At 43.3% G+C, this 16,455-nt stretch overlaps 1 protein-coding gene across 1 annotated transcript in view; it reads left to right on the forward strand.

Annotated features, from left to right (window-relative positions):
- Positions 1 to 16,455, forward strand: part of DOCK1 (dedicator of cytokinesis 1) — a 545,861-nt gene that overhangs the window by 49,967 nt on the left and 479,439 nt on the right. The window contains exons 11-16 of the mRNA XM_011967590.1: positions 1,632 to 1,728; positions 4,590 to 4,738; positions 9,743 to 9,878; positions 11,085 to 11,242; positions 12,339 to 12,420; positions 13,170 to 13,305. Coding sequence (XP_011822980.1) covers positions 1,632 to 1,728; positions 4,590 to 4,738; positions 9,743 to 9,878; positions 11,085 to 11,242; positions 12,339 to 12,420; positions 13,170 to 13,305 — 758 coding nt within the window. The remainder of the gene's footprint in view (positions 1 to 1,631; positions 1,729 to 4,589; positions 4,739 to 9,742; positions 9,879 to 11,084; positions 11,243 to 12,338; positions 12,421 to 13,169; positions 13,306 to 16,455) is intronic.

A 16,455-nucleotide genomic window follows, 5' to 3' on the forward strand; every position in this document is an offset into this window, starting at 1 on the left:
GGAGTGCAATGGTACAATCTTGAGTCACTGCAACTTCCGCCTCCCAGGTTTAAGTGATTCTCCTGCCTCAGCCTCCTGAGTAGCTGGGACTACAGGCGCGCCCCACCATGCCTGGCGAATTTTTTGTTTTTATTTATTTATTTTTAGTAGAGATGGGGTTTCACCATGTTGGCCAGGCTGGTCTCTAACTCCTGATCCACCCACCTCGGCCTTCCACAGTGGTGGGATTACAGGCATGAGCCACCACGCCCAGCCTAAAGGGTCATTCTTCATGACAGTTTTCTAGGGGATGGTCTTACCTGCACCCTTCCCTCCGATGTCTGGTTCTGGAACTATCCACGAGACCACTGTTCTTTTGGGGTCCCCGTTGTCTCTTGCTTTGGGATCCTCCCCTCTGCTATCAATAAGTCATTGCAGGCCTGATCCCCAATCGTGAGCCAAAGTCAGGGTTCCTTCCACAAATCTGGACTCTGTGCACATCAAGGGATGTAGGTGGAACCTATTGTAGCGTCCCTCAGGATTCCATGCTGGCCACATTCTTGCCTGTTCAGGACACACAGGCAACCTGTGGGACCGGCTAGCCTAACTACACCAGCCACAAATTCACTCTCTCCCCCCAACCCCCGGTAGTCTGAGTCTTACTTAGCATAGTGCCTGACCCAGAGCACATGCCCAGGAAGCAACAGTTAATTTGAAGAAAACCAGCACATAAATAGGTAATGAGTTAAGAATAAGTCAAGGGGCTGGGCGTGGTAGCTCATGCCTGTAATCCCAGCACTTTGGGAGGCTGAGGTGGGTGTATCACCTGAAGTCAGGCGTTTCAAGACCAGCCTGGCCAATGTGGTGAAACCTCGTCTCTACTAAAAATACAAAAATTAGCCGGGCGTGGTGGCGGGCACCTATAATCCCAGCTACTTGGGAGGCTGAGGCAGGAGAATGGCTTGAACCCAGGAGGCAGAGATTGCAGTGAGCTAAGATTGCACCACTGCACTCCAGCCTGTGTGACAGAGCAAGACACCGTCTCAAAAAAAAGAGTGAGTCAAAGGTTAACTTTTTGGGTTGGAAGAAAAAGGGTAAGAAAGAGGATACAGAGTTTGATCTAAGTTGGCATCAGATAGAGTAACCATGGACATTTGGAAGCTGTAACCTCTCATATTTCACCAAGGATAACTGCTTCATGTATTATCATGTAATGTGTTTTATGCATGATGGAAAACGTAAAAATCATCTTAACCCAAACCTGCATTTTAATGCCACATGGACCAGCTATAATTTATGGCATCTTTAAGATAGATGGGTACACATATTATGAATATACTTTCCTTTTGCCAGACCTTGACGTTCCGTAGACTTTTAATGGAATATCATTTGCCTCCTTCATCTTACCTTGACGTATGAGGTGGATGGCTTACGTGCAGGGTAATGTATGAACCTTCCCAAGCTCTGTACAAATATAACTTGTCATTCGTAGAGACGTATGTATTTATATGTGTGAATGCAGTCTTATTTGTAGATTTTCTTCCCATTTGCTTAATACTGAGCACTATGGCCTAGTGGTGAAATTTACAGGTACAACTCACAGCAGGCAGTGAAACCGTGGACTCAGCTGCTCTTTCCTTCGTTCCTCCCAGGCAACATGAAACAGTCATCCCGGGTGACCTCCCCCTCATCCAGGAAGTCACCACGACACTCCGAGAGTGGTCCACCATCTGGAGGCAGCTCTACGTGGTGAGAAAATGAGATATTCATTCAAAGCTTAGAAATAGAGAGAGAGCTTTTTTGACCCTGATTTGCCAATGGGATGATTTTCTTTCTCAGCGAACCTTAAAAGCAGAGCTTCTGAGACAGAGTTTTACTCAGCAAAGGCAAAGGAAGCGACATGACTGAGAGTTTAGCCCCTGTTGGGGGCTGTGTGCCCTTCGACCTGCCATGTATTTGGGTGTATTACAGTGAGCTGTAGCGGAAGGGACTATCGGATGTGTCTTTCTTTGCATTGGAAGGAGAAATATGGTTGTTTTTAGGCCCCTGGAACATGGGATTGGGCAGTGTGTTGATGTCACCTTTTAAGCAGTAATAGGTGCTTATTTAAGGATCCAGTAGAGGGCAATTACTATTTATTTATTTATTTATTTATTTTTGCCATTGTCTGACAGTGGGTAATACCTCTTATCATTTAAGAAAAACAGCAGAGTCTTCTAGATTTACCCGTGTTTGTGACAGGGATAGGGAAATATTTTACATTCCAGCTTCGTGTGCAATTGTCCAGTTCTCCTGATCACAGAAGAAGTCTTATTAATGCAGAGAAGTTGAAGCTCTGACATCTTCCATTTCATATTCCCTCAGGGCATTTCTTTGCACATAAATTCATATTTGCAGAAGATTACCTTTTGTTAAGCTTGTATTTCTATTCAGAGTGTTGATTTCCCATATGCTAATGTTATTATCACCAAGCCAGGGCTGTGGAAGGAAGTCGGTACGTTAATTTCTTGAGAACATAGAAAACTTCCTAAAGTCCTGCAGCTGCTTGTTGGGCAGGCTTGTTGTTTTTGATTATACAGTGGTTTCCTGTAAATGCACAGTAATAAGCAGTTGCAGTAATTGTCATCAAACGTAGTCAAAAACCTAAAAGCGTAAAGTTAGCCATGAATGTTTTGTGTAAATCTGAGCAATTCTGTAGTCAATGTTTCATCTTCAACTTAGCAATTTTTAAACAAAAATACGGCAACAAAAGAAACAGGAGTTGGTGCTAATAGTCAGTGGACCTCCTTCAGTCTATCACCCTAGAGTAGGTATTCTTCATGAGCACTTTCGTTTCCTTTTACAAAACTTGAAATTGCCTCTCATAGACTTACATGGTTGGATTTGTGCAAAGAAAGCCAAGCCAAAAAATGGTTATAATATTTTTCTATGGGTTGGGTGCAGTGGCTCATGCCTGTAATCCCAGCATTTTGGGAGGCTGAGGCGAATGGATCACCTGAGGTCAGGACTTTGAGACCAGCCTGGCCAACATGGCAAAACCCCATCTCTACTAAAAGTACAAAAATTAACTGGGTGTGATGGAGTACACCTGTAGTCCCAGCTACTCGGGAAGGAGAGGTAGGAGAATTGTTTGAACCCGGAAAGTGGAGGTTGCAATGAGCCAAGATCGCACCATTGCACTCCAGCCTGGGTAACAGAGTGAGACCCCTTCTCAAAAAAAAAAAAAAAAAAATTCATAAGAGTTTTTGGCTCTGCTCTGTGGTCGTAGATATTAGCAAACTATTAAGGATTTTAGATAGTTGATACAGCCTTAGAGCAGTGGACAAGAGAAGGCAGTGTGGATATTAGAAACTCCTAGAAAGAAGGTTAAATACCAGTGTGAGGTATGTGGTTCAGTTATGTAGAAGGGGAGCTTTTAAAAAAAGTGGCAGTGAACACAGTTAATGTTTTAAAGGGACCATGACATTTAGATATCTTTTTTATTTATTTATTTTTTGAGACAGGGTCTTGCTCTGTCGCTCAGGCTAGACTAGAGTGGCACGATCACAGCTCCCTGCAGCCTGAACCTCCTGGGCTCAAGCGATGCTCCCACCTCAGCCTACTGGGTAGCTGGGACTACACCTGTGAGCCACCATGCTCAGCTAATTTTTTAATTTTTGAAGAGATGAGGTCTTCTTATGTTACCCAGGCTGGTTTCCAACTCCTGGGCTCCAGCAATCCTCCCGCCTCTGCTTCCCAAAGTGCTAGGATTATAGGCCTGAGCTCCCAAGGCCTGCAATGCTTAGAATTTTATCACATTAGGTTCCACCTAGATTTCTTTTCATGGAGAGAACCACTGAGTTATTTTCCTTCAGATAATCTCTAATCTCCTTGATCATTGTACACTTGTAATTGCAAGCTGCAAACTGTTGCTTTTCTTTGAACTGTCAGTCCCATCAAAATTCTTAGAAAGTGGTAAGAAGTGTGAGTTTTGCATCTTATTTGCATTTTCCTCTTGTCACAGAAGCACCAAGAGCTTGTAGATTGAGATTTGGCCTCTTGCAGAAGTGTCTCTTGTGGGTTGTACACACCACAGTGTGCAGCAGCCAGCCGAGAGTGGAATGCTTCTTCTTCCCTATAGTTCAGCTGAGAGCAAGGCCGAGGAGTTCAGGTTCTCAGTGTGCTGAGAAGGGTCCAGGGTGCAGGGTGTTCTGAAGACCATATGCAGGTTGTAGGATTCAGATCTTTAGGCTCAGACTAATTCTGGAGGAGCTTTAAGAGTTGCCCGTCTCTGATCCAGATGCAGGAAGCTCACGAGCAGGTGTTGACGTTCAAGGTCTAGCCCGTGTTGGGATCACTTTTTTGCTTCAGTGGCATGTAGAATGTTGGATGAAATCTTGGGGATTATGCATTACTTTTTATTCTTTTAATATTTTAATGTCTCATGGAAAACCAAATCCAAATAATATGTTTCAGTGTATGCTGAAAGCACCTTTTAATTCAACATTAACTAAATCTCATGATCTAGTGCTTATACCTCATGTGTATTTGAAGAGATATCCATTCTCTACCATCTTCACAATGCTGTTTGATAACAAAATCTTTATGATTGGGTTTTTCCCCCTGTATAGCAAGATAACAGGGAGATGTTTCGAAGCGTGCGGCACATGATCTACGACCTTATTGAATGGCGATCACAAATTCTTTCTGGAACTCTGCCGCAGGATGAGCTCAAAGAACTGAAGAAGAAGGTCACAGCCAAAATTGATTATGGAAACAGGTTTGTTTATTTGAAAGATGATTTCACGCTTAAATTATCCAATGTAATAACATCACTATAAGCCTTCAAGAGACCGAGACCACATTTTATCATAAAACAAAATTTCTACTCTCAAAATAATGGCATGTTTTTCATTTTGAAAAGGATGAGGTATTTTCCATTGGATTCTGAACAGGGGAATTTTGTGAGCCATTCTTGAAACCTTGTCGTTATTCACGGGATAGAGTCAAGAAGCCAGGAAGCCTGTCGTTTTCACCGTTCTGGAGGGAACCGTATCATTACTCCCGTAGCAAGGAGCTTTTACTTTCTGATCATAGTTTTTGACGTTGAGTCCAGATCTGGCGGGGCCTTGTGTAGTGACAAGCAACAGGTTTCTTTCTGTGGAATCCAAAGTTCTGAGAGTCGGAGTGGACATTAGATCACTGGAAAGTTTGTCACCTGTGTAGGCTTGCCAGATTTCACAAACAGAAATACAGCCCAGTTAAATTTCACTGCAGTAAACAACAAATAGTTGCTTTGTGCAATTATGTCTCTTGCCAGAGCAAGAGCTGTTCCCATCCACAGCAGGCATCCCCCCAGCTCTGCATGAGTGCCTTTAGTGCTCACCCCTGCCTCCAGCTGTACCTTCTAGTGTTAGCATGTGTTTTTTGACGCTGAAAGGAAACAAGCTGCTCTGATCCTAATTCTGCTGGGTCCTGTAACTAGAATGACGCCAAGACCTTTTCCACCTGATAATATTTAGTTTTTCATAGAATAGCGGAACTGTAAGAAGCCTTAAAAAGTATCTGGCCACATGGTTCCCAAATGCTCTTCTATATCAGAATCACTTGGATAGCTGTTGAATTATAGAATCTCGAAACCTATCCCTTAAGGCTCTGATTTGTGATATCTGGGATGCTGGCTGGAAATCTCAAGTTTTTTTGTTTTGTTTTATTATTATTATTATTTTTTGAGATGGAGTTTCGCCCTGTTGCCCAGGCTGGAGTGCAGTGGTGTGATCTTGGCTCACCACAACCTCTGCCTCCCAGGTTGAAGTGATTCTCCTGCTTCAGCCTCCCGAGTAGCTGGGATTACAGGCATGCACCACCACTCCTGACTAATTTTGGTTTTTTGGTAGAGATGGAGTTTCTCCATGTTGGTCAGGCTGGTCTCAAACTCCCGACCTCAGGTGATCCGCCCACCTCAGCATCCCAAAGTACCGGGATTACAGGCGTGAGCCACTGCGCCCGGCCGGAAGTCTCAGTTTTTAAAAATAGAGTGGGGTTGTGCTGGACAGCAGATTTGGAAAACTTCTGGTTTAATTCAACCCCCTCATTTTGCACACTGGAATGTGGAAGTCAGAAAAGAGAAAGGGCTTGCTTCCAGCCACTCAGCAGAAAGGAGTCCGGGTAAATCAAAGAACCTTTCTGTAAAATCAGAATTATCACATAATTTTCTGGTAATTTATGTTTTGAAGTGTGAAAAATTTCTTAAAGCAACGTTATGAGCAAGATGTAGGGTTTGGATTAGAAATGCCGTAGGAGAAGGTTTTTGTTTTTTTTTCCGGAAAGCCTGAGATATTAGCTATTATTGCAGTAAAACCCACTTCAAGACCACCTGCTTACAAAAGCAGACTTTTGGAGCTTTGATTTGATTTTCTATTGGAGTATCATAATTTAAACTTATGTTCAGAGACCACCTGCTTAATTTGGCTGCAGGAAGCTAGCAAAGTACATTGTATCATGGAAAAATGTAGTTAAGGAAGGAAGTGTTTCCAAATACAATTTACTACTTTGATAGGAAATACAGTCCTTAATAAGACGGGTTTTTTTTGCCCAAGGATCTCCAGCCTCCTCCATAATTTCTCCAAAGCCCAGCACCCTGCATATATCTTCCTAGTGCTTCCTTCAGAAAACCTATATGATGCAAAATGATATCACAGTGTTGAATGTTTGGTTTTAAGGTGGGTGGATTTAATAAGGAAAAGATGTTTTGTGTCTTTTTCATTCATTGCTTAGGCATTCTTGCCTTTGAAATTTATTTTTAACCTGGGTGGAGGGGTTTGGAGAGCTATTTGAAAATGTGATGAAGGTCTTGGACCATATCGCTAGAAAAATGCACATATACAATACACACATACAGGCACACAGACCTCCCAACACAGACACACACACACACACACACACACACACACAGAGTTCTACACATGATTTCAGGTTGGGTGGGGGGCTCCCACACTGTCCTCATAGGTGCCTTAGGTTTCCATGGGCTTCATCTCTCCATTGCCTTGTTGTGGTAAGTTGCACCTTCATAATGGAAACTCACTCTGATTCAGAACCAGCTGCATACTGTTTGCTGAGAATAATGCGTAGAAGGGTTGACCGGACAAGCCACTTCGTGTGACGGTTTGCATGTGGCATTCTAGAAGGAGCATGGCTCTGCCACTGGAGAGTTCTGACACAGCCCAGGCTTTTGGAATAAATAACTTCTCCGAGCTTAGGGTTCCTCCTTTGTGCAATGGGTCTGACCATCTGCCCTGGCAGGTGTGAGGTGATGACATGGCAGGACGTGCATAGCAGGCTGGCACAGGGCCATCCTCTCATGTGTTCCCGGAGGGACCCCAATTCTGCGTGGCCTGTAGGACCTACTGGCTGGGCTTCCTAAGCTGGTGCTTTGTAGCTACCCTGGCACCAGCAGTGACGTGCCCATACCAGAACTAATCATGCCTACACTAGAAGTGACCACGCCGCCACGAACATTGGCCGAACCCACAGTAGTACTGACTCTATCCACGCATTACTGACCCCTGCCCACACCAGTACAAACCATGCCCACACCGTCTGACCCTGCCTATACCAGCACGTTCCTAGGGCTAGTTCGGGGATAGGTTAAGGAGTAGTATTTGGGAGGGAGGAGCTTGCCTTGTTAGTGAGACATGTTACCAAGATAACTAATGAGACCTTAAAATGCTTTTTACATTTTCTCCAGATGTCTTTCTGTTGGTCTTGAGGCATCCCGCTTACACTGCAGCCACCGAGGCTGTTTTCATGCAGTGCAAAAAGCCTCTATTTGTTTAAAGTCTGTTTACCCTGATGCTGTTGACAGGCCCCGTTGGTCCTCCTGCTTCACCGTCAGTGGAATTTGCTCAATAGATATTAAAAGGAAAAAATGAGTTTTCTGTATTTGCCTTCCCAGTGGTACAGTGCTTGAGCAAAACTCCAAAGACTAAATATGTTTGAGCTGCTGGCAGACTCATATCTGACTTTAAGGTGTGTGACCTCAAGACTCGAAGTCTCAGGGTGGTTTTTCTAAATGGGGCATTTATGGGCAATTCCACTTTCCTCTTTAATTTGTAACTATAAAGATGTTCTCTAATTGAAATTTATCATTCTTTTTTTCCTTTTTTTTTTTTTTTTTTGAGACAGAGTCTCGCTCTGTTGCCCAGGCTGGAGTGCAGTGGCCGGATCTCAGCTCACTGCAAGCTCCACCTCCCGGGTTTACGCCATTCTCCTGCCTCAGCCTCCTGAGTAGCTGGGACTACAGGCGCCCGCCACCTCGCCCAGCTAGTTTTTTTGTATTTTTTTAGTAGAGACGGGGTTTCACCGTGTTAGCGAGGATGGTCTCGATCTCCTGACTTCATGATCTGCCCGTCTCAACCTCCCAAAGGAAATTTATCATTCTTTCAAATGACTCTCTTTCCTTTTTCATATTGTTAAAAAAGCCCGCCTCCATCGGCTTGTTAATTACAGGAATATAAAATCCCAACGGCAGGGTAAGAGGCATCTACGGTTAAATTTCTGCCCTTAGACCTGCATGTTTTGTGAACGAGAAAGCCAGAACCTACTGCCAGATTACAACGCTTGATCTCTTTTGTTACACAACTGCCTGTGTTCTTTAAACAAAAACTGTGGTAAAAATCACCTTATAATTTTGTTGGATTTGAGGAATCAGAGACAGTGTTCCCCAAAATATGTACTCTTATAGACTGGACAGATTTATTAGCCAGATGTTGCTTGTGTTTTTAGTTGGCGACTGCATTTAGCCATCTGGCCAGGAAGTTGCTTAACCTTGTTGTAGATAACGTTCATATGTTTGGTGTTCACATACAATAGAACATCTGTATTGAAAATCTTCCTGTGGCCTCATGTAAGGACTAGAAACTGACTCGAAGGAGAAGGGGAGACATGCAGGGGACCCTGCCGGGGTCAGTGGGGAGTAAATAAGGTGGTGGGTAGATCTCTGCTCCAAGTTTTCTTCCCTCTCTCCTTCCTCAACTCTGTGATATTGTCAGAACTGCCAGCTATGCGTTTGGGTTGATGGATGTATAGGTGATTGCATATATATGTGAATATGTGTGTGTACATATGTAGTGTGCTTTAGGCTGGGTGTGCTGGCTCACGCCTGTAATCCCAACCCTTGGGGAGGCCGCAGTGGGTGGATCACCTGAGGTCAGGAGTTGAGACCAGCCTGGCTAACATGGTGAAATCTCATCTCTACTAAAAATACAAAAATTAGCCGGGTGTGGTGGCACACGCCTGTAATCCCAGCTACTTGGGAGGCTGAGGCAGGAGAATCTCTTGAACCTGGAAGCAGAGGTTGCAGTGAGCCGAGATTGCGCCACTGCACTGTAGCCTGGGCGACAAGAACAAGACTCTGTCTCAAAAAAAAAAACAAAAAAAAGTATGCCTTCAGACTTTTCATATTTTACATAATAATTAGTAATACATACTTCACTTGGGCCTTGTAGATCTGTAAAACTTCTCATTGGAAGACAAAGCCACTGCTGATTGCAATGGAAGTAAAAATTGAGGAATTTTTTTTTTTTTTTTTTTTTTTACTTCTCCCGAGGTGACACATTTTGAGCTAAAGAGAGCAACCTCCAAGAATTTCATATTCCTAATATTTGTGGGCAAGCCTGACTTCCTAGGATGTTTTTACCTGCCCAGTTGCTGTGGTGGGAGTTATGCTAGAAAATTCAACCTCCTTGGTCTATGTCCATGAACTTCTAAATTCTTATTGTTCTAGAATTCTAGATTTGGACCTGGTGGTTAGAGATGAAGACGGGAATATTTTGGATCCAGAATTAACTAGCACGATTAGTCTCTTCAGAGCTCATGAAATAGCTTCTAAACAAGTGGAGGAAAGGTTACAAGAAGAAAAGGTAAGTTTGACTCTCTGTAATATGCCTTTTACATTTGGAACACGTTTTCTCAGTAATAGGTTTTCAACATTAGTAAAATATCAGTCAAGCCCAGAATTTTCACTAAGAAAGAACCTGAAAAGGAGTAGCTGCAGAGTGTGTGTCCTACAGCCATGAGTGGAACGGAGCCTGGTGGCACAGGATGTCACCCATGACATGAAAGGGGATTGGACAGCATTGTGTTTCATCTTAGGGGACAGGATCCTAATGATGTTGATTTTGTGTTCTCATCTGTCAAATGGGACACAAGACTTGATTCTGCATTTCCTCTCTGTTAATGGTAGGCAGGTTATGTATTCAAGCTCACTGAGGGCAGAGAGCACATGTCTTACTGGTTTTTCATCTTCTGTGATCTTTAATGGTATCATATATGCATTAACCTATTCTCTCCTTACTATAAGGAAGTGCCTGAGACTGGGTAATTTATAAAGAAAAGAGATTTAATTGGCTCATGGTTCTGCAGACTGTATAGGAAGGAGAGTGGCTTCTGGGGAGGCCTCAGGAATCTTACAATTATGGCGGAAGGCGAAGTGGGAGCCAGCACTTCACATGGGTAGAGCAGGAGGAAGAGAGAGGGTGTGCAGGGGTGCTACACGCTACGCTTTTAAACAACCAGATCTGTGAGAACTCACCATCATGAGGACAGCACTGAGGGGATGGTGCTAAACCATTCATGAACAATCCACCCCATGATCCAGTCACCTCCCACCTCCCATACACACACATACACACAGTAGATATTCAAAACTGATTGAATAATTGAATCATCTGTTAATTCAGTAAGTATTTACTGAGCATCTACTGTGTACCAAATGTTGAAGACATAATGATAAATGAGACAGATGTCCTTGGAGGGTTTAGTCTAATGAGGGAACAAAAAATTAAATAACTACACATATAATAATTATTTTGATTTATTGGTTGGACACCTGAAAGTTTTGTATCTTCGAAAATAGCACAACAATTGCACGGGATACGATTTTTTTGTCTGTTGTGTGAATGCATGATTTAAGAATGTGCAGGGGAGATAAGAAGGTGACTGCACCAATGGCTTTGCTGGATTATGCCAATGAATTATTACCTTTTTCTATTCTGTAGGGAATAAAGAAAGCAAGTGTTAGTGATGAGCGTTGCTGGGGTTGACTTTCTGTTTCCTTCCATTCACAGTCTCAAAAGCAGAACATAGATATTAACAGACAAGCCAAGTTTGCTGCAACCCCTTCTCTGGCCTTGTTTGTGAACCTCAAAAACGTGGTTTGTAAAATAGGAGAAGATGCGGAAGTCCTCATGTCTCTGTATGACCCTGTGGAGTCCAAATTCATCAGGTAGGTGAAATTTCTTGGCGGCTGTCTTTCCTCTTTGGTTGGTGTTAGGAACGTGGGATCAGAACCACTGACGCGCGCCATTCATGCCGAGAGGCCCCGGATGAATGGCTGCTGGACACGACCAAGCAGCCGAGCCAAGAGCTGTCTTGGGCAGTGTGATGGCAGCCAGTTTGGGCTCTGGGTCAGGGTGAACCTTCTCGCGTGTAGATTGCTATTTGCTCGTAAAGTTATAGCAATTGCAGGTACACTCTGTAGAGTGCAGCTGAAGATTGAAGTAATACTTTGTTTCCTAAGTTGTCTTCATAAGATTTTATGTACCCTGGTCCCTCAAATATCACTATTTCCATTTTTCAAAATTTGGTTTCTTTGAATGCCATTTCTGTGACTTTCATCCTGTTGTTTTTTCTGCAAGATGATTGACTGGAATGCATCATTTAGAATGGTGCCTGCCACATACAGACTGTCAATTAATATTTGTTAAATGAAAACACTGTAAGTCTGTTATTCCTGCTTAGCCTTCAGTATAACTTTCTCTTTGCCCAGATGGAAACATTGTGGTTCAATTATGTATGAATTGTGTGTGTGTGTCTGTGTATATGCTAAAACTCGAGGATCTTCACTTGTATTATTCAAAATTTGAAAACTCAGTGTATGAATGATACAGAAAAATATGAGTGGATTTTATTCTCACTTCTGGTAAAGACTTTGTTTCCTCTTGACATGGGATGCAGTTTTTATTTTACAGTGTATTTGGTTTGTCATAGGTTTTGAAATAAACATGCATTGTGCTGAATTTTATAGTATTGTCATTCTAAATGAACAAATAGGCTCTTAAAAAAAAACCAACTTAGAAATACCATTTGCAAGTAGTTCCATTACAGTGACAACCCAAGACATCCCACATTAAAACTTGGCAGGGTTTTTCTGCTGTGGATGTTAATTGATGAGTAGCTGTATGTGCTATTTTTGATATTTATAAACTCATAGTTGTCTGTATAGTGCACCTACGTGGTATTAATTATGAAGCAATGTGGCTGTACATTTGGTACTCTGTTATTTGGAAAATTAACTTGCTTTTATTTCTCCCTTTTTCAAGTGAAAACTACCTGGTTCGCTGGTCCAGCTCAGGATTACCTAAAGACATCGACAGATTACATAATTTGCGAGCTGTGTTTACTGTAAGTGCACGCAAAGATGTTTGGTTGAATTGGCCGCCATTCTAATGACTACTTTTAGTGATTTCTCTCGGCCTTCCTGCCACACTAGAACATGGGTCCCTGGGATGCCTGTAATATCGGTTAATTTAGTATTACTAAGTAGAGTGCCTTTCCAGAAATCTTTTGAGTCTATAGCCACCCTTAGAATGACCGTGACAAAGATTTACCCCATTACCATGGAATGTGCCTCTTAAATGTGTATCTTTTTGTTTTGTTTTTTTTTTTCCTCCAGATGGAGTCTTGCTCTGTCACCCAGGCTGGAGTGCAATGGTGTGATCTCGGTTCACTGCAACCTACACCTCCTGGGTTCAAGCAATTCTCCTGCCTCAGCCTCCCAAGTAGCTGGGATTACAGGCACACACCACCACACCTGGCTAATTTTTTGTATTTTTAGTAGAGATGGGGTTTCCCCATGTTGGCCAGGCTGATCTCGAACTCCTGACCTCGTGATCCACCCTCCTTGGCCTCCCAAAGTGCTGGGATTACAGGTGTGAGCCACTGCACCCAGCCCTTAAATGTGTATCTTAAGCTCACTTAACAGTAATTGATGATTGTTATTAAATTCCTTTCTGTCATATGAATAACTGATTAAAATTATAAAAATGAGTCTGAGAAAAGAGTCTCAATCCATTTTTTTTACTGTCCTTTTCATTGGAACTTGCATTGAATAATGGCTCTCCAAAATAATTTATGGAAACTGATATTTCTAGGACCTCGGAAGCAAAGACCTGAAAAGGGAGAAAATCAGTTTTGTCTGTCAGATTGTTCGCGTGGGTCGCATGGAGCTGAGGGACAACAATACCAGGAAACTGACTTCGGGGTTGCGGCGACCTTTTGGAGTGGCTGGTAATCCATTTCTCTGTGTTTCCTTCAGAGTTTCAGATCGTCACAGTCACTTTCACAAGAACCACTGCTGAATGGTGATTGGTCAGTGGGCAGCTTTGATTTATAAGCTTTTCTGCTGGAGAGAAAAAATATATTTATTAGTTATTTTCATTGTGGCTTCCAGTTGACCTGCTAGGCTCAGGATGTTCTAGGCCTCAAGTTTCAGATGTAAATCATATATTTGGTTTTAAAGTGAATCTCATCTTTCTCTGGGAGAGATCCTGACCTATATTCTCAGTCCGTAGGGAAGTCAGTCAGTGGAGGGTTTCAGGTCTTGGTGATGGACATCAGAATGGATTTGTGCAGGACAGTCAAAGCAACGAAGGGGAGGAAAGAAAGCAAACCGTGAAGAGGACGCAGTTAGCTTCATATTGTTGCGCTTCCTCCCCCACGTGGGTGCGCTTCCTCCCCCACGTGGGTGCGCTTCCTCCCCCACGTGGGTGCGCTTCCACCTTCACGTGGGTGCGCTTCCTCCGCCACGTGGGTGCGCTTCCTCCGCCACGTGGGTGCTCTTCCTCCGCCATGTTGGTGCTCTGTTATTTTCGGTGACAGCACGAGGAATGTGAAAGACCAGTTATCTCTGTTGAGGAAAGATAAAGGCATACCAGGAAGTTCTAATTATTTGCCCTATTTCAGTGCCACTCTCATGTTTCATAGTTTTGGGAAGTGGTTTTCTCTCTTTAATGGTTGCTACAATTTCATTACTTAGCACTCTGATATTTATTTTATGTTTGTGATTTTTGGGATTCATGTGAATATTCATGTGGGAAAGGTTCCTGATTCTTGACACACAGCTGGATTTTTTGTATGAACAGCCGTGGAAGACGTTCTTTGCCTTGGCTACCAGGAAACTCTGAACTTAGTCCATTCCCCCCCTGCCTTTTAAATAAACATTATTTTTAGAAAGGTTTTAGGTTCAAGCAAAATTGAACAGAAAATATAGACAGTTCCTATATATTTCTCCTTCCTTCTCCCTGCATCCCCATTATCAATATCCCCCATAGATTGGTACATTGATTGCAGTTGGTGAACCACATTGACACATCGTCGTCCTGTGAAGTCTGTAGTTTATGTTAGTGTTCATTCTTGATGTTGTGCCTTGTGTGGGTTTCGACAGTTGAATAATACGTATATTCCCCATTGTAGTGCCACTGGGTAGCTTCACCATCCTAAAATTCCTATGTGCTCTGCCTGGAATTTTTGGAAAAATATTTCAAGTCATTTAAATGATTTACTGTATCATAAGAAGTAAGCCATAGCAGTGATATAGACATAATGAGAGCAGCATATTAATTCAGTTTACTTGAATTCAGTTTACCCATAGAGCTAACTAACGGAGTGTTCCAATGATTTTACCATTTGTGAGTGAAATGGTGAGGGTGAGGTTTTCTTTCTGAAGTCCCCCCGACCTTGGGCTAGGGAAATCCTTTTGCATTTTCATCTGTCTGTCTTTTTGTTTTTAAGAGACAGAGTCTAACTCTGTCACCCAGGCTGTGTGATCACAGCTCACTGCTGCCCTGACCTCCTGGGCTCAAGTGATCCTCCTGCCTCAGCTTCCTGAGTAACTGGGACCACAGGCACGCCCCCTCATGCCCTGCTAACATTTTCATCTCATGACTTGAATACATACTTGAAAATTGCCCCTCTATTTGTCAGAGCCTGTAGCATCTTTTACATGTAATCTAGTGTTATATTTAATTACCTTTCATTTTCCAGGATTTTTTTTTTCTTTTCCATCTTGATGGTAGTTTTAAGAAAATATTTAATTTTTGTCTCAGACATAATTGGCTCCATTTGAGCAATCAGAGACATCTTTGACAACACACGGAAGTCGCTCCTCTTTTCAACAGCAGACCTACAGATTCTCTGGTTATTAGATTACAAGATGGATTATGTCATAAGTGCCTGCGAATGCGTAGTTGTATTTCTCAAAGATGAAATCTAGACCATAGGCTGACAGTTTTTACCTTCTTTTGATTAAAATTTTTGGAATTTAAAAATTTGGAATATTTTTCAGTTTTCATTGGGTTGACAGCCCATGAAGGTCTAGGTACTAATGGATGGAGAGGCTGATGGGCATGGGCTCAGCTGACACCACTGTGGCCTTTCACTGTTTCTTACATGCTCACTTATGCTTGCTTGGTGGGGTCTAGAGTTAGGTTGGGCCCCCCAGCTCCTGGAGTTCTCCATGAATTACGGAAGCCCAGGTTATTCACTGGGGCAAAGCAGGCAGCTGGGACATAGTTCCTTATTTCTGGAGCCCCCACCTGTGTAGTGTTGGCTGAGACACTACATCTGGTCACTGGAGTTTGGATCCCTGGCTGTGCGGCCACCAGGGACTTCTGTCCCCTGATATCTGCTGACCACACAGACACCCCCTGTGGTCCCTGGTTCCTCCTGTCTGAACTGGTCTCTGGTTCCCTCCTTTCCTGGTCTCGTGTCCCTGGTACCCACTGATATTGGGGCTTCTGAAAACCCACCTGGGGCCAAGTTCTAGCCTTATTGTTTTGCTCGTGAATTCTCTGGAGTGTGGCTTCTTCTTGCTGCTCTGCTCTGACTGGCACATGGGATGTCCCCCCTCATTTTGGGGTTGCAAAGAACCTGTGTGAACCTGCATGAACCTGCACGAACCTGCGTGAACCTATGTGAACCTCTGTGAACGTGTGTGAACCTGTGTGAATCTGCGTGAACCTGCGTGAACCTGTGTGAACCTTTCTGAACCTGTGTGACGCTGTGTGAACCTGCGTGAACTTGTGTGAGCCTTTCTGAACCTGTGCGAACCTCTGTGAACATGCATGAACCTGTGTGAACCTGTGTGAACATGCGTGAACATGCATGAACCTGTGTGAACCTGCATGAACCTTTCTGAACCTGTGTGAACATGCGTGAACCTGTGTGAACCTTTCTGAACCAGTGTGAACCTGCGTGATCCTGCATGAACCTGTGTGAACCTGTATGAACCTGTGTGATCCTGCATGAACCTGTGTGAACCTGTTTGAACCTGTGTGAACCTGCACGAACCTGTGAGAAGTGCTTCAGAGATACCCATAGGCGTTTGTTTTCCTCTGTGGGAAGATTTCAGGCCTGCAGCTGTTAATGTTGGGTTTCCAG

The sequence above is a fragment of the Mandrillus leucophaeus genome, unplaced genomic scaffold (assembly GCF_000951045.1).
Source record: "Mandrillus leucophaeus isolate KB7577 unplaced genomic scaffold, Mleu.le_1.0 Scaffold801, whole genome shotgun sequence".
Lineage (NCBI taxonomy): Eukaryota > Metazoa > Chordata > Mammalia > Primates > Cercopithecidae > Mandrillus > Mandrillus leucophaeus.